Here is a 19886-nt window from a genome sequence, read left to right as displayed (position 1 = left end):
TGTAGGTCTCTATAATGTTCAAGAAGGTAAATTGCGGACATGCGGTTAGTTGGAGTAATGTGTTAAATACTGCCAGTTTGTTGCGTGCATCGAGAGCAACAATTTCCAATATCCCGTTGGAATAATAGTTTGGGAGCACGTCCTTGGTGAACGAGGTTCCGGGTTCGGTTAAAGAGTCTCGAAATTCGAAGGCATTACGGCGGTTTAGAATTCATCTTAAACTATGGGTTTATATACTCACTGACGCGTCAAAAAAGAAAATAAAAATATAAAAGTTAGATCAGCAATCTTGGTTACTTCATTAAATATAACGCAACAATAAAAAAATCCTATGTAAACATAAATATTTCAAGGAGAAGCCTTTGCAATCCGTCATACGTCGTTAATAATTAAAGAACAAAAAATCAGGAAAATGTACATACTGATTGTTTCAGTGTATTGAAAGTTCTTTCACCAATTAAGTCAAACAAATAATAAGCCTGGATATTATTAACTTTATACAAAATAATAAAGGAAATTAAATTAGTAAACTTTATACACACACTATATCGCATGTTGGCATAACAAATAATAAATAATGAAGCTTGTGGTAGATCGACTAAGTCTGTAAGGTTTGAAGGATCATTATTATTAAGTATTCTGCCCGTTGGCAGGTCCTGGGGCTAATGAGTTTTTTTTTTTTTTTTTTTTTTTTTTTTTTTTTTTTTTTTTTTTTTTTAAGGTTTGGTTTTGGAAATATTTCTTACAGGTTTCTCAATCTTCAGCTCCTTATATTTTCTATTTCTCAAATTTTTGATCAGTTGTGTTCTTCTTCTTCTTCCTATCCTTGCTTCCCTTCCATCCTTCCCTCTATGGTGTTATGAAGAAGACAATTTCTTCCCACGATGTGTCCAATCCAATTGGCCTTCCTATGAAGGATGCTAGCTAAAAGCGTCATCTTTTCGTTAGTTTTGTTTGTTAGATAATGAAGATTGTGATAAACTGGCTAAGTCTGCTGCAAGGGTTAAGGGATTACATGAGTCAATTAAATTACCACAATCTAACTTTTAACAATTTCAAAGATTATATGATCATTGAAAAGCACAAGTGAGGTCCGCGGAAAACTTTTACTAAAATCCATAAAGCAAAATATGTTGGAAGAAAATAACAATTTTGAACAAGATTTCAAATAGTCATACATCTAGACTAAGAATTAATATAGAATAAACTCTAAAAGGCTACCTAAAATGAAATACCAAATCGTGATTTATGTTGGCGTGATGAGAAGTTTGAATCATTTATTTCAATACTATTTCAAAACTATACTTTATTTCAGTGCTATTTATTCAAGTCTAAACACACAGAATTGCTTAATTTATTAACATTGCATTTGACTCCTGAACCATTCTGTACAAATCAAATATTATAATACATCAACTGGTGAATTATATACTTAGTATCTCTTAAACTTTTGTTCAATTGAAAGCCAATGTTCTGGCATGACATAATTCTTCATTAGAAGGTGTACGTATGTCTGCGCCTTGATGTAAACACATCATTGAAATCAAAAAGAGAAATGTACAATGTTTCAGATAGAAATTGAACAAGAACATCTGCAGCAACTTAAACAGCTAAAAGAATATATAATTTAAATAAAACTATTTTTAAAAATATATGAATAAATCAACCTTTTCCACCTTTGCGAGCTTTGAATTTAAATTAATATGTTAAAATACAAGATAAAAGATCAATATTTAATTATGCTATGTTTCAATTACATAACGTGGGAATTGATTTCATAAGTACACACACAGTATGAAAAAAGAATACAATTACAAAATGAATATAATGAAGAATAAAACAAAAAAAAAAAAAAAAAAAAAAAAAGATGCATATAATAAATTTCTAATGATACCTAACTTCCAATTGTCTTATTTATGTAAATGAAATTAATTATTTCTATTAAAAAGTTATCAATTTCACACCCAGGCGTGCATTCTTGATAGTATTCAATACTACTAACAATTAAATATAATACTGTTAACAATTAGCAATACTAACGACGATTAAATCATACAGTTTGACTAGTATCATTATGCATGACTTTCTGGTCCACACGCATTTGACCATGGCAATATATGAGTTTATATTATAATTTCTTCACAAACAATAAGATAGTTTAACGAATGAAAATATAAAATATTTTCAAATAAAATTATATGAAATACGACAAACCAATGTTTATGTTCTTTAGCTAAATTGAGCAAATGATTGATGATACAATAATAAAGTGAATAGTGATGAAATAATGGAAATAATAAAGTAGAAGACAACAGTAACGGTCTCTTATCCACGTGTACAGAGTTGCTCACCACAAAATTAATGATTACTTCTACTTCAAAGGTGATACACCATAACCTTCATTATGTTTGAAGATTAATATGTAAATGATAAAGAATTAAATTAAAAATAATATTTAAATAGTTAAAAACTTCGTTTAGTGTAGTTAATTACTACACTATCATCATGTCAACAAATACAGTAAGTTAAGGGAAACATTTTCATTGTACTAACAACGTAGTATCTTTTTGATTAAAAAAAAAGAAAAAGAAAAGTAGGTTATCCTTATTGACCATACTCAGACACCTCTGCAACAACAGATTCAAAGAAATTATGTTTTGACACAATCCTTTTTACGAATGACAGCACACGACTTACAAAGGAAAAGTAAATAAACAAACAAATAAATAAATAAATAAATAAATAAATAAATAAATAAATAATGCTTATATAAACTGTGGGAGACTTAACTGAAAGATTAAATATCGGAGCTAGTAAGACGTTATTGCTTATTACTATAGGTGTATGAAGAATAAAAGTCCAATCAATATTCCTTCATTTATATTTTTGCAGTTAGTGTTACACATGAAGATTTTTTTGAAGTATTAGTTGATATATTTTCATAGTTTAAAAATGTTGTTAATTAAAATTTCTGGTTGAATATGTACTATTGAATTATGAGGTTAAAAAATTCGTTGGGCTAGAAACAATAATATATAACGTCTGTGTACTAACGAATATTTGTTTTATTTTTAAGGCATTTCCAACAAAGCTGAGGTACATGTGCATCTGCCTCTCGGAAGTCATCTTTATGGAAGGTTTTATGAGAAAAATTTACAATTTCATAAACGGATTGGAAGTTCTGCATTTAGTAGGTAAGATTATATTCCTGCTTTGACATAAAGCAATATCTTAAAGACAATACTCACTTTTAATGGCAGAAACTTAATTTCATTGAAGAATTGAATAAAGAATTAGGACTTCAGAAAAGAAATAATAATTTCCCTTTATAATTTCAACATAATTATGCATAATAATGAGTGTAAGTTGTTACATACTACCATTACAAACATAAAAAGAAGATCTCTAAATTTTGTCTGTTTATTAATTAAAAATAATTTATGGAAGAATATTGGCTACAGTGGATTAGACATGGAATAGATTAGTAAAAACTACTAGTAATGCTTTTTCTTTCTCTTGCCCTAGTACGCATTTAATCTTTAGAAATTAACAGTGTAATGTTAAGAAATTCAATGAGTTAATTAAGAAATTAACAGTATAAGTTAACAGTGTAACTTTATTTTATTTATTTATTTATTATTTTTCTTATTTATTTTTGTTACTAAAATTTATCGTTTGTCAGGGAATAAAGAAAAGTTGATGAAGGTAATAGTTACAGTAAATGATTAATAATAATGACAGTTTGTATCGACAGTAGTATCTTTTTAAAAGCTTACAGACACTTTAAAGTTTAAAGGTTTTAAACTCTTGAAGTAAGATCAGCAATTTTTAAGTCATCATAACTAAATACAAAGTTTCAATTCAAAACTGAAAGCAGAAGTAAATCTAGTAAATTAATTTGAAAAGAGCTGATGGTTGCTTTTTCACATACTAATTTTGAAAGGTGGCAACTACATGTATCATTTCTTATCTCCCGACGATTGATTGATTTCATTGTAAGTGATGGTGCAAAAATTACTCGCAAGATTTCTTTTATTGTATTCTAGAGTTCATGTTTACTGATATTGAACTCAAAACTATAGGGATAACTAGTTAGCATTTTCTGTTCGAAAGAAATTTAAATTTGAACCTTATTGTAAATACAAGTTAAAGTTGTTTTTATAATGTACATTACCTAAGATTTGGTAAAATTGGATATAAAATATGTGACATGAGAAACAGATAATAACTATATATAAGGCAGGTAACTTTCCTTTTCCTGGATTCTGCATCGCTTTTATTTATTCATAGCTTTTATCTATGTATTTTACATATGAAATGTAGATAAGTTCTGTATATTTAAACTATTAATAATCTTAAATAAAATTTAAAATAATGACAATAAATATTATTCTCCATTTTACAAATTCGTAGCTATCGTAGTTAACTTCATTACAGATACAGTAAATTATTTAGAACAATAAATGGCTACACGAAACTTACGAATATTTTACATTAATTGTAAATTTTCGTGTATGTTTCTACCGCCTCTTAATATACAAGGAACTTAATTTACTTTTCACATTTAGCTTGATGAACTATGTGATCTACAATATGTATTTTAATGTGCAATGCAAATTAACATTTATTTCTTGCTGATTTGATAAATGGACTGATTTGGTTGATAATAGACTTAATTCATTTTTCCATCAAGATTAGTATTTTTGTGAAATATGAGACGTTGCATTATCTAGTACCGTGTTTCTTAATTGGTGGCTTGGCCGTGGAACATATTTAGGGGATCCGTACTTAATTTCCATTTCATGATTTACAGTGCACTCAATTTTACAAAACCGGAATTTTGTAAGTACTTGGATAGTACAGGCAAAATAACATGCTGGCATTCATAATCTATCAGTAAAGATAGAAACAGAGAGTGCAGCTGGAAGTCAACATTATCAGCAAGTATGTCACTATGGTCTAATATGTAGACCATAATTCTAGAAATTCTAGAAATTCTTTCTTCTGTCCTGAACTGTGCTGGTGAATATTTAAGTGTATCAATGTTCACACCAATTCGGCAAACTTAGTAGCCATTTGTAATATCAAAAGTTTAAACGCTTGTGATTCTTGTCTTAATGTAGTATCGCAACTTGTTAAGTTTGTAGCGTATTCTCGCTTTTATTGCATTCATTACAAGTTGTTGTTTTTAACATCCTGTTCAAAATGAAAGCATGGTTAAAGGCTGGTTGTTCAAAAAGATCAAGTTATCCACAGCAAGAAACAGGAGATTCTGAACTGACGTCTGTTGTTAATTCGGAGTGCAGTGCTTGTCCTAGAGTCAGTACATAAACTTCTGTTACATGCAAAGTACAGGAAAATTTTAAAATACATAAGTACATCAGGATTAAGTATGGTTTTCTTGAAGCTAAATAACGATCACTTTTGCAGCCAAAGTCGATGTGTTTTATGCTATATTTTTTGCTAATAAATCTATGAAAGCCTGCTTATTTCAGGATTGCTAATGTAGAAACTTAACCTTCATCACACAAAAGTAAGTCGCTGGAATTTTTTATAATACAACAGAATTTGAGAAAGGTTAAAAAAAAAAAAAAAAAAAAAAAAGTAGGCAAACATTTTGGTATTAGTGCTCAAGAGAGATTGCAAAATCATTTTCAAAGCAGGAATGACCTTTATTGTGAGAACCTAATCCTCTGCTTGTCTGTGTGCTATCTGTGAACGTGAACTTGAGAGTCGGAGTCTAGTAAAATCTGCAAAGTACCTCCATCAAACAGTATAGTGAAATGAAAATTTTTTGATGTATATCTCCTGACATAAAACAGCCTGATTTCTAGTACCCAGACCTTCGGCATCTTTCCAACTTTTTTGAAGTAATTTCTAGAGTCACGTGATGATGAATTGTCATAATTGGTTTGGTGTAACACCTGTATGATTTAGTGACTAGTTTCAAAAATAACTTCTCTCAAATTCTGAAAACTCGTAGATGTAAAATCTTTTGGAGTATAGTGTGATACAATTAAAAAGTCTGCGTAAGGAGGAGCAAGATTAATTTGTTAACGTTATTTGTAATGGGTCATTTAAAGTATCTTTCAAAGAATGTTTGTATAGTTGATCAATTTTGGTTGAAGGTATTTTCTGAGTGTGTGAAATTAGGTGAAAAAGCATTGAAGTAGTAGTTCTATTTTGTGGGACATATCTTTGTAAGCAAGCATTTTCAATATTTGTTTCCTAAGAAACAAACATAGAAACCATCTTGATGTTAAACCTGATTTAAGGCTAAAAGTAGTAGCAAATATTGAACCAGATTTGTGGAAAGAATTGTCCGAAACAAAAGAGTATGATTTCTCCTATGACGTCCAGATTCTTGTATATTCTGCATGTATGTTCATCAAAAATAGAAAATTTAATTATTGTTAATATTGGTACTAACCTCTCAACTACTGCTACTACTACGCAGGTACCAAACTTTAAAGGCCTGGGGTTCGTAGCTCGCTTAAAAAAAAAAAAAAAAAAAAAAAAAAAAAAAAAAAAAAAAGATCCACACCTTTGAGCTAATTGGGAATCACTGGTTTAGTATATGCATGCACTACTATTTGTTGTGGGAAACATTCAACTCGATTATTGTTCATCTTAGAAGAGCAAAATAGTTCATGCTTCCCTTTGATCATATGATCTTTTGCTTCCATTAGTATTCGAATAGGACAACAATAAAAATATATACTGTATATAAAGTACTCAATTTTAAAGTTCATCCCATCTATATAAAGAACATGATTTTTGTCATTGTTGTGTATAAGGTCGTAGGTGAGTAAACAGATAATGTACTGAGATTAAATGGGAGGTTACAGAAAACTTAGTAGTGATTAATTTATGTGTCTCTTAATTTTTGGATTTAGATCCTTTTTTTAACAATTTTCTGTCTTCTGCCACCATAAGGTGACACTCTTCTAATACAGCATTTATGAACAAGTTCATTTCTACCACGGGAGGGGTTAGACGACAATTAAGGTGTATGATCGTACGTATTCACCATAAGACGTTAAGTTCTACTATTTTCATAACAAAAACAAAAGCGATGTATGAAAAATGTGAACTTAGCAAACATCGACAATTGAATCAAGATAGAAAGTTTACACATGAACATGAGGTATTTAGCTCTCCCACTGGTCTACTGGCTGGTTCGCGAGATTTTGGTGCACAAGGTGCCGGGTTCCCGGTGGGAAAGCATTGAAATTTGAACGCATTATGGTGGTTCGGATTCCAACTTAAACTGTAGGTCCACGTTTCATATAACCTCGGTGTTGAAAATGGATGTTAAATTTTAACAAACAGACGAACGTATTTGATTCTTCATGCTCTTTCGTGCTATTCTGTATGCAGCACAGACTCGCCTGTATTTAAATACAGCACTGTTTGTAACGCTCACGAAGAAATTGCGTATTTTCATATGGGTATTGCCTCGAGTACTATACTGAAGTCAAAGTGTAAATGTTTTTTTGTCTCCCCTAAAAAAAAATATTCTTTATTATGAGATAAGCATAACAGAGGCGCACTCACAGGGGATCTAACGGGTCCGGACCCCCTAAATTTTTTAACTCTATATACATTTGTACACTTTCTCAATAAAATTGTACTTCTTTAACAGAGAAATGATTGATATAGCATGAAAATTTGATCTTACACTTCATCTGTACTCTTTCTCTTATAAAAACAATCTAGTTCTATCATTATATTCCTAAAAATATAGATGGAAGTATTTTCGAATTACTTGACGTCTTTTCGGGTGCAGAATAATATCCGTTCAATACTACGTAGACGTAATGGCTTGTAGTATTCGACCCCCCTCGTAAAGCTTGAACCCCTTCCACAAAACTTTTCGGGTCGTACCTGGAGTATAATAACGGCATATGTTATAAGAATGTATTTAAAAGAATTTGTGTAATAAAATTTCCGATTTTGTGTATTTTACCATTTTTATTATTTATTTATTTATTTATTTATTATCTTCACTATTTTATCTTTAATGTGCAATTTCAAGCATTTAATCCAGTGCCTTAAGAATATCTTTTCCAAACGAGAAAGATCATAGAAAAGTTTGGAAATCATCTTGTACTAAAACAAACTTTGATTACTTTTCTAAATAAATAAATAATTTAAAAAAAATAATCAATATATTAATTTGGAGAAAAAATGAAAGTGATATAATAAAAATTCTTATTGTGGAAATATAGTATAAATTTATTTGCGCTTTTTAAAATTAATTTTCAATTTAGCAAAATTATAATATTCAGCTCTGACCGTAGTAGTTACAAGAATCTAAGCGCATACAAAAACAAGCTAGGTTACCTCGGAAATTCTACAGAGGATATTCAACGGACAATCCTTAATATTTTATTCAATATCATTTGAGCATTTCCTTCAGCCCATGTAGATTAAAAAGGATAGAAAATGTATTTAGACAGTGAAAAAATAAATTTTACTTTCTTTCATTTAACGTAATTTCTCTTCTTTCTGCTATTCTTCCTGACGGTGCCACTATCGATGAAATTCGCTTAATTTTCCTTTATGCAATGTTGAAAACAGATATATTTCTTTTCTTTCCCTTTTCTTGTTTCCTGTTCCTTCCTTTCATAAAACAATTATTTTCATTTAAATCAAATTGTTTTCAGGTACCTATGAGAAAGTAGAAGAAGAAGAGGAAGAAATTTACGAAGTGATAAACGTCCACAAACTTAAGCATGCGACACCTAATTTGCGGGTTATTAATTTGTATGGAATCAACTTTGTAGATGACAGTCATATTGATGCCTTCAGTTCGAACTGCATTCAGGTAAGCTATATACTTTGTTTCCTTAAATAAAAGTCTTCCTTCCTTTGGCTTTTAAAAAAAATGACATGGGAGTAAAATTAAATGAACACGCTTCATGCATTGTTCTGTTTTAAAAGAGAGATTACTTTTTAAATTCATATTAGTTTAACATTTGAGCAACTCGTGGTTTATATTGAACCTAGTATAATAAATAAATAAATAAATAAATAAATAAATAATGTAAAAAATTCTATTATTTAATGTTTATTAGATAGGTTTGATTTTCATTATGAAGGTATGTACGTGTATCTTCATATGTGCGCTCATTCTTTATTGTTTATGGAATATTTTGAGTTGTTACAAAACACATGTAAAACCAATATCTAATAAATTTGTAGGATCAAAATCATAGTACTTGAAGAAATACTTTTACATTTTGAGAACTATGGATTCTCATATGCAAAATCATTAACCAAACCATGAAGAAACCAATGATTATCACAATATAATATGAAAAAGGAAAAGTTTATGACTTGCAGAGAGCAACACTAACCTTGACTGCATTATACATACAATGCGTAGCAGTTTAAGGAGCTTTAAAATCAATTTTCAATGATTTTCAATAAACGATATGTGTGTAAAAGATATTAGTAGTAAAATATGTCTTTATACGTTAAGATATCAAAATGATACACCATTTTAATTATAATGTGTATACTAAGGGTAAAATATAGTACTTTCAGTCAGGAATGTATAAGTAATATTTTTCTTACACTGACTTAGGTTTTAAATGCCTTGCATACTTGTTTCTAAATAAGGCCATAAAGTAGGTGCACAGCGTGTATCTACGGTATTCCTCATTTCATTTCTGATTCCAGTTCCACAAGAAGTAGTCCTTGATATTAAATAAAGAAAAGAAATACTTTCGCAATTATACAACAGTAAATTCTAATTCCTGAAAATTCCTTGCATTTCCAAGCTTTCGGCTTTTCCTTGGAACCTTGTTTCCGGAGAATAAAAAAAATAGACATAAAAGCAATAAAAAAATATCATTGAAAGTTCAAAGTATTTTGAAAATCAGAATTTAAAGTGAATGAAATTATTGTTAACATAATTGAACACGTTAGCATATTCGTAGTAATTTGGGAGCATCATTATCAAAAATAAAGGTCAAGAAATTATGTTTGAACAAGCAAAAAGACTCGTATAGAGAATTAGTAGCAAGGTAACAAAAGGAAAACATATATATTACTAATCTGTCAGCTACAAAGTAAAAATAATTTCGATGTATATTCTGGGAGGTTTCTCACTTTTCTCATATATAGACGTGCTTGACGTGCAGAATATAACATAAGAAGTAAAACAGTACATCACATATCTATCGACTTGAATTTCGCTTCAAAAACACTAAGAAAAATCCCATAGGTTAGGCGTTAGGGAAAAAACGTTACCAATTAATATTACAAATATCCGTAAATAGAAATTTTTGAAGTTTATGATACTATTTTATTTATATGTAAAATACATTGCCTATAAGATTCTCATGGTGTATTAAGAAAACCTTGGGTGGTATTCTTCTCTCTCTAATGTCACTGGATACTTATACGATTGAGTAATAAGAGTTGACCAAATGATAATATGACGCCTAGCAGATTACAGCCTTATCTTAAATTAACCTTAATAAATTAAATATTAAACGACCACAATCATCTTATTGTTCACGACTTTATGAGTCTCACTATATCTTCAATTTCCAATATGTTGTTAGTTTTCTCGTCGTTCCTAATTTTCTAGTTACCGTTGTCTTTCATTGGTCCATAATTTTTACTACTTTTCCATTCATTACGAATAATTCCGCTCAATAGGTTATAACTGGTCTAACTAGTGTTTTGTAAAATAATGAGTTTAAATATCGTATATACTATGTCCGGATTATTGTTTCGGACTTGTTTATCCCAAGTATTCGCAACAATATTTCGAATTTAAGCCTAACTTGTCAACTGATGAAAATCTCTTCATGAAAATACATAGGAGGATAAGAACAACTACCCGTAAAAATATTCCTAATTCTAAGGGTAAAACTTACTAAAATGTAGTACGGTACTCTAACTACTATTAGCAAGATGGTCTGCAAATGAGAAATCCATTATTTACATTCCTTGCGAATAACGTACTATATCAATTTGAATCAATATTCCTCAATGATACTATCTTAAAATGTATTGGGTGTTTTAAGTGTATGGATGATATTTATTTATTTATGAAAATGAGAAGCAACTCAAATTTTTAGAGAATGTGTAGATGAATAAATTAATGTTAAGATAGAGAAATAAATACCTAGTTTAATTTCATAGATTTATTAATGTATGGTAAAAGTAATAAATTTCACAAAGATTTACAGGAAGTCGACCACGGGATTTATATATATATATATATATATATATATACACTATGAATTGGCAAACTTTTCTCAAATGAAGAGCAAAATCTAGAAAAAAAATAGAAATGATGTGAGTAGAAATCAATTATCCCCTTGAAATCAGGAAGAAAGAGGTTAACCAATAATCTACTTAAAACATAGTGGGAGAAAACCAAAGAGGCGTGGTTCCCATATAATGAGACTTCGCACAGAGAACAGAAATGAACTTGGTTGTCTTGTTATAAACCGGTTGTGATAACTGAAAAAAAAAAAAAAATAGAAAGATGTTGTAAATACAACGGTAAAATCAGGGAGGAATATTGAGACACATATTTATATTTATTTATACTGGTTGTTGTACCCTAGCCTCTGGTATGCTGTACACTATAGGCTAAAATTATGCTACATTAAAATCTCTAGTTGTTTGCATTTATTTTTTTTTTATTTTTTTAATTATTTTTTTTAGTGCGCCCACAAACCGATATGAGGTTACGCAAATATTAATGCTCAAATCTAAATGTGGTGAGGTTCATTGTTCTAATAAATAACCAACCACATCCATGTTCAGTATCATTTCCATCCACTTAGAAATTAAAACAATAAGTTTAAGTTAGATTAGGTTAAATTAAGTTACAATTAAATTGTTATAATATATGACTGTATAAATTCACAAATATTAACACTCAAATCTAAATATAGTTACGTTTCTTGTCCTAATAAATAGCAAAGTATGTCCATGTCCAGTATCATTTCTATCCATTTAGAAATTAAAACAATACAGTTTAAGTTACAATTAAATTGTTATAATATATGACTGTATAAAAACATAAGTATTAACGCTCAAATTTAAATATGGTTACAGTCTTTATCCTGTTTTGAAATAATTAAATCGAAATAATACAGTTTTTAAGTTGCAATTATAACCTCCAATAGTTACAAATAAGCTAAATGCTTGCTTGCATGCTAGTGACACCTATTACCATCATGTATGCAAGCGATAGCCCAGGTAGTGTCATCTATTGGCTGAGTGTTTATTATTACTGATTAGTGTGATGTGGGGAGACGTTTGCCGTTTATTATAAGATGTATAGTTTCAGATACAGCATGTCGGCCATTTTATACTGAAACAAATAACATGAATAATTAGGTGCTCAGAGCACGAGGGAATCAAGTCCAATTTCCGAAGTTGTGAGGGAAAGAGACACCAAGTTTTTATGGTGCACTTAAGTACATGAAAAAGTTAACACGGTTTTCTACATCATAGTAGTTATTTACAATACCTAGACAAGAATTTGTTAAGCTCTAAAAGAAGCTTCAGATAGAGATCGTAAGGATTAAGTATGTTCAAAAAGAATAAATGTAAACTTGATTCCTTGTGCATTGTATGCTCCAAATAATTTAGAAAGTAGTGGAGTATCCACATTTTCTATTCATATAAGAACATCTGTAAATAGGTACCACGAAAAGAAATATCATGTCTGAAAAATAAGGATACTAGTAACGCTGTAGGAGCTATGGAAAATTTCGTATACTGAAATTCTGATGTTTGCTTCTGCTTTAAGAGCTTAAAGGTGACTTTAGATGGATAAGTTTTCATATGTTTGTTTTTTCTTAATTTCAGTTGGAGTGTTTGGCCGTTAACTATTGTGCCAAGGTAACAGGTAGTACCTTGAAAGCACTGTTCCAGCGAAGCAAGATGTTGAAATGTTTGCTTATGAACCAAACAAGTAAGGATCTTGTATTTGTGTTTTGTGTTTGTAATAATTTGTAGGAAGTTGTAGGAATTGTGTGTTTGTAATAATAATAACACATTTATTTTTTACAGCATAGCATTTGTTTGAAAAAAGTATAACAATCTTTATACTATTTGTAACGAAAAGTCCTCACAATTCGTAAAAGAAGAAATAAAGAAATTGTTACGATTAAATTCAATCTTCATTGGTTTTCCGTTGCTTTTAATTTACTCAATTCAATTTGTGACAACATTGATTCGGTATGCCATGTAGACCATATACCTTCTCAGTAGTAAATCTTTTACTTCGATTTTGACTACATGTTGATATCATATACTGAAAGTAAAAATTAAATACTTTTAAATTATTATTAATGTAAAAATAGTTTGGCAACTATTATTTTATTATTATTTTCTTTGTACAATCTTATTAAGTGTATTTTATTGCATACAACAAAAAATACTCAAGATTTCCTTAACTTCTTATGATGTATTTAATATTAGATCCTCTATTATCAATTTTCGGTGATTAGAAGAATTACTAGCTCATTACTTTCTTGGAACTTTTATGAATAATGTATATTTCAAAATAAATATCGTTACTTTATTAAAAAGAACAGGTTTAATGCACTTCTTTAAATCTCCAAATATTCATCGAAACTTCCGTAATTCATTTAAGTTTTTAAACCCTGTACGAGTAATTCACAATTAAAAGGAAGTTTATTCCTTGATCAACATTAGATGGAACGTCTATGATTATTATTATAAAATTTTAAACTATTTAGTCTTTAGCAGTCTAACATGACATTATGTTGACAAATTCAATATGTATATTAGTTTTATCATAAATGTGGGTTCTTCTTCTTCTTCTTCTTCTTCTTCTTCCTCTTATTATTATTATTGTTATTATTATTATTATTATAATTATAATAATAATAATAATAATAATAATAATAATAATAATAATAATAATAATAATAATAATAATAATTATTATTATTATTATTATTATTATTATTATTATTATTATTATTATTATTAAAGCTCGGATTTATATGTAAAAACATATTTTTATTCCAAACACGTTCGAGCCGAAAACAAGTTTATTATCCCAATTAAGAGTCTGCAAGTGTAGATTACAAATTTTATTTCACATAAAAATACATATTTTCTGAAAAAAGTTATGTAAATAAATATTTTGGACATTTTGGTAATAAATACATATTTTTAATAATTTTTCGTTATTTTATTCTAAATTTTACAACGATTTTTTTTACTTTCTCTCGAAAGAAATTAACATCGGGAAAAGAGTACGCTACATAAATCTATCCATCGTATTTATAAGCAATTTCCCACCTGCAGAAACAGCGTCGTCATAAATTCTGCTTATCAACGCTGGGCTAACTTGTGCCAAACAAAGAGCTTGTGAAGGAGCCTTGTACTAAAGTAAACAAGTTAGTGTCAAATGAAAAAAAAATCGTAAAATTGCCAACTAAAATTGAACTTTTCAAAGAAACAAATCCCGATCTTTCACTTCCTCCAACATTCGCAATCACGTGGTGAGTACCTGGCATAATGCAGTACTATGTTATGTAGAGAATTTTGAAGAATTTGTATTTGTAGTAATTAAACTAAATCCAGACAATATTTCATCCATTGAAATTGTTCAAAATTTAGTAACTGACAGTGATTTGGCTTTCATATCTGCCGATTTCGGTTTCTTGACTCACTCTATGAAGAAACTAGAAACTAAGGGAGATTTATTGAGTACTTCGGTTAAAGAACTACAGGAAATACAGTGCATTGAAAGAAAGCTGAATGTTATTTCTATTTTGAAAGCTGAAGTCGTAAGAAAAAAAAATTAAAGATTTGTATAAGAAAAACATTGAATATAAAACCCTATGTAAAATATCTGAAGTATTGGAAGGCCAAGATACAAGTCAAGTTGATGGTATGAATATTCGTGATATTCCCCTTTTCAAATAGTAAGGTTAATATCATATGGTGTAGAACGTTCCTTTTCCCAGTATTAAGGCATTATTATGCGAAAATTAGCATGGCTTTACGATTGAAAATTTGGAAAAGACTTTAATTATTCACTGCAATGCCTATGTAATTTCGACATCTGATGAATGGAAACTATTGGTATGTACCAGCATTTATTTTCCTTATTTTTTTGTCAAATATTTTTTTTTAATTTTTAGCAAATATTTTTTCATTTTTTAGCACATAAAAATAAACATTTTACAGTTGTTGGCACATAAAAATTCGGGCCCTTATTATTATTATTATTATTATTATTATTATTATTATTATTATTATTATTATTATTATTATTATTATTATTATTATTATTATTATTATTACTCAACCGCTAGATTTATTGTCAAGTTTCTTGAAAGAATATTAGCTGAATATAAACATAAACCATTATATGTGCCTGGTGTGAATTCTACAATGAAGTTTGTTGCTATTGATTGCCAGGTACTAATAAAGAAGTTTGGATTTCATTTTAGTTGTAAATCACCCATAATCGTTGAAAAATATTTTTCGTTTTACAAAAGTTATTTTAAGAACGACATGCTACATATTGGGCATTTACCAAGATATTTTTGTCAATATAAAACTTATGACATTGAAATGACTAAGAGAATACAGGAACTAGACTTAAAAAACATATAGGATACGCAAAAATCAAGACTTCTTTGTTCCTGGCTTATCAAAGCACTTATACATATACAGACACAGCTTAAAGAAGGTCAAAATTACTAGGTAAATATAATCACTAATAGAAAGAAATATAGTACATTCGAATCATATTATGTTAGAACAAGGTATCTAAAATTAAATTTGGATAATGACAATATTGACAAGATTTGGACTTAGTTAAAACATCTTTATTCAAAATACAAACCTCAATGAAGTTAAATTGTGTTAGTCCCCAATTTTTAAGGTTTTTCACAGATGATACAAGTTGAAACAATTTGTCTATGGAGGAAGAAGAAATCAACTGAAGCGAAGTGGAATATTTCAATTAATATCATTAATTAGTTACAATTAGCGTTTGTAAATAATTGCGTTCAAGATTGTTTTTATTTATATTTAACTAGTACCACCAATTTTTGAGCTAGTATGTGTATGCGTAAGCGAACAAGAAACCGAACACGAACAAAAAACATATAGGTATTTTATACTCCCTGGACCCAAGAAAATTTTTCCGCCTCTTTCCCCTTATTTGTTCGTGTTCATATAGGCCTAAACAATATTCCACGTTCTGCTTACATTGAACCACTAGAACGGGGCGGGACATACAGAACCAAATGTATGTATTACGCTAGCAGCCAATAAACAATAGCCTTAGGTCCTTCTAGTGCCAGTAGAAATACTAAGAAAACTCGATCGTACAAGTACCAATATTATTTTCAGCATAGATGTTTCTTAAATTTCTCTTTCGTGAACAACCTCTCTTTTCCGTATACCATACCTCAATCTAGATTTTTTAATATGTCACTCAGCATCAGGGGCCTTGTGACCCGTGCGTAAATATGGGCTTATGTGTAAGTGATTACCAACAGTTAGAAAAGTAATTGCTGATTTTACTGATTTTATTTCTTTGATAAAGGACTAAGTTAAATAACATGTAAACATCTTCGTAAAGTCGAAGTTCTTCATTTAGTGTCTGGCTGTTAATAGCAACAGGATTGGTTGTCGAAATTATACCACGAAATTAATCATCTCATTAGGATTACAAAGGCAAATATTTAGGTTAGTGGTTATTAAGCATTAATAGTGAAATTTGAACCTGTTGAAGGAATTTTTGGAATGGGTTGCATTTATAATCATCTTTTATACCAATTTAAATATGTAAATTTTCTTCAATTTGTGGAAAATTTTAAAGACCTTCTAAAGAAATTCTTTCAAATATCATCCTTAATTTTCATGGATTTATTGCCTGCAAACTACACTATTCTTTCTGTAAAATCTGCTTGGAGTAACCTTTCATTCCTGTAAATATGTAGATCAAGAAAATTAATATTGTCAGTTTTCAATTCCTCTGTGATCTTAATATTACAATTACGAACTTGAATTTCTTCAAATAGAGGCATTAATTTATTATTATTATTATTATTATTATTTTTATTATTATTATTATTATTATTATTATTATTATTATTATTATTATTATTAATTCAAATTATTTCAAAATTATACTAGCCAGGAGAGAGGAGCTACTCATAGTAAGTCCGTATGTCTGTTGATAAAACTCTTCAAATTGAAACACATTATTAATTAACTAGCACTCTGTTTTGTAACTTGCTTAATTACAAAATTTTACTTTCAGTTAATAACTACTTAGTATTGTTGATGAACAAATCAATCAGATTGGTCATATACAAATCTGTGATCCAACGAGGATAGTTTAACGTTGTCCGCACTAACGAATTGTAGACTGAGACTATGCTGTATTGAAATTTTAAAATACTTGGGCAACTGTCAGAGATGTTGCACCAAAACTTTGATGAATTTTCTAGTGGATGATTCTTCCGGAAATAATGAGTCTGAGAAGATATCTTATTTTAATGGATTTTAATCAACCCTTAAATAATGGAAGAGACAGATTTGTGTTTTGAGAGATTCCTTCCCATTATTTTTTTTTTAAATATGTTTCGTAGCTAATGTTACAATGAGTCATTTTGAAAGACAAAAATTCAACTTAAACATACTGAATAACAACATAAATTTTTTTCTATGTTGAGCACAGTCGTCTCATCCACAAAGAATAAATATAATTAGAGTGCCTACTTCAAGAGTTAAAGTTTATGCGTTAAGATGCATTAAGATTACGAAAGAACTGAAAATTAACAATAACATAATCTTACTTTTTTTTTTTAACATACATACCTACAAGACATACACCTGTTTACAAGCAGGCACTCAATGTGTTCAGACGTTTTCAGAACACTCCAATAAACTAAGGGTACATTTGGAGAAATTTTCAAAAACAAATACGATAAAACAAACATGATAAAAATGAAGTAATTGATATTTCATTTTTAAAAAATTACACAAAATTATTGAAAACAAAAAAAAAAAAAAAAAAAAAAAAAATACAAAAAAAGATGGGTTTCAGCAGATCCACATTTTAATTTTAGGACCCAATCAAGATAATACTGATAAAAGAAATTTGAAGGACTTCTTTCCACAAATTACCAACAGTTTACACAATATATATAAACATAACATAAAGAAAATCTAAATTCAACCAAAAAGTCTCTAGGATATTGAAACTTCTTCTCCAATCCGTTGGGTGTCACTGAAGTTAACATTCTGCAAATGTTGCTTTTCTCATTAAAAAAATGTCACTTCCTTGTGACATATATTTTGTATCTAACAATGTTAAAATATGGAGCGTGTAATTTTCTCACTGAAGAGAAATGTACCGGTACCGTATGTTTTATTTGATTCTCTGTTATTGTAAAGATTTGTACTTTGGATGCTAGAGATTCTGAATGTAATATAATTTTGCATTATTTGCCACTACATTTGTACCCAAACCTTGTATCATAAGAATTTCATAAAGGGAATTAGGCACCTAAATGTAAACAAAGCATCTATTTTTAAGAAACAAAACCACTTTATATTGAATTGAGAAATGAAATTCTGGTTTGATAGTTAAAGATGGTTAATAGCTGGATTTCTTTATTTTGTTACAGATCTTGTCAGTGAACATGTTATGCAGGTCGAGTGGGAGAAGACTAATTTACTAGAGCTAGACATTACAGCCACTGATTTGTCTACAGAATGTTTGATAGATATGCTAACACGAATTCCTGCATTGCGCCTTCTTAGAGCTGGTCAACTAAACGGATTCAATGATTCGGTAAGTTCAAAATCTTATTCATAACTTTAATGAGAATGTTTAAGATTTGGAATTGAAAGATAATCATTTAATTTAACTAGTATTTCTAAGTTACTTTGTTATTTAAATCTTAGGTTATAACGTACACAGTTCAGAAAAAAAAATGGATGAGAGTAAATACGTAGTAATTCGGTGTCTCATGAGTAAAATAATATTTTGTTATTGCTGAAGAGAGAAATTTTAAAGAAAGAAAGAAAGAAAAAGGAAGGGAGAGAGAGAGAGAGAGACTAATAGAGTCTGGCCCTAGTAGAGCAGAATTCATTCTATTTAACTCTTATCGTACAATTAGCTTTAAGGAATTTATTATTATGTTTCTGGTAATTCTTATTAATTCTAGTACTACGATTGTGTAGAACAAATTCTTTTCGTACAACTTTATCACAAAAATATCAAAATACTAATAAGAGTTAAATTAAATTTTAAGTTCAGATGAATTAAATTTTAAGTTCAGACAACGAACGTTTACCGTTAGAATATATACTTATTTTCAAAGCACCTACAACTGTAGAATCGAATAAATACTAGACACGTACTTGTTACCTTGCCGCAGCACCACCGCAAGGTGTAGCATATTTCCGCCATCAACACATTTATACAATAACTACTTACAAGGCAGTAGGAAAGCCGTTCAGTGCAGAGTTGCGCCGCACGGTGTCGCTACTCTTGACTGATAGCAAGCCAGAATATCATTTATAAGATTTTGTAATTGTTAACATTTACTAGTCGTATTTGAATAACTGAATTAGCTAAAAGGAAAAGATTAAAAACATTAAATTAGTTTTAAACACTTTATTCAGAGGTATCTTATTATAATTCAGGATTTGTAGTTTTGCACTGGATCTTTTGAGAATCGGTATTTACTAGTGTGAGATGCCGAAAGCGGCATTAGGGTATCATCAGGTCAGTGGCGTATTTAGGGGGAGGGCTTCCGGGCTTAAGCCCCCCCCCGAAATCTTACTTACTATAGTAAAGTATATTAAATATCTTGCAGAATTTTCACATTTTC

General features: G+C 29.3%; 1 protein-coding gene across 6 annotated transcripts in view; it reads left to right on the top strand.

Annotated features, from left to right (window-relative positions):
• The window catches only part of FipoQ (F-box/LRR-repeat protein FipoQ), a 362646-nt gene that overhangs the window by 326635 nt on the left and 16125 nt on the right, over nucleotides 1-19886 (top strand). For all 6 annotated transcript variants that reach the window (XM_081734231.1, XM_081734232.1, XM_081734229.1 and 3 more), the window contains 4 exons: nucleotides 3077-3194; nucleotides 8670-8830; nucleotides 12850-12955; nucleotides 18675-18841. In XM_081734231.1, coding sequence (XP_081590357.1) covers nucleotides 3077-3194; nucleotides 8670-8830; nucleotides 12850-12955; nucleotides 18675-18841 — 552 coding nt within the window. The remainder of the gene's footprint in view (nucleotides 1-3076; nucleotides 3195-8669; nucleotides 8831-12849; nucleotides 12956-18674; nucleotides 18842-19886) is intronic.

This window comes from Thermobia domestica, chromosome 12 (genome assembly GCF_964235325.1).
Source record: "Thermobia domestica chromosome 12, izTheDome1.hap1.1, whole genome shotgun sequence".
NCBI lineage: Eukaryota > Metazoa > Arthropoda > Insecta > Zygentoma > Lepismatidae > Thermobia > Thermobia domestica.
Note: the sequence above shows the minus strand (reverse complement) of the source record. Positions and strands in the feature narration are given on the sequence as shown.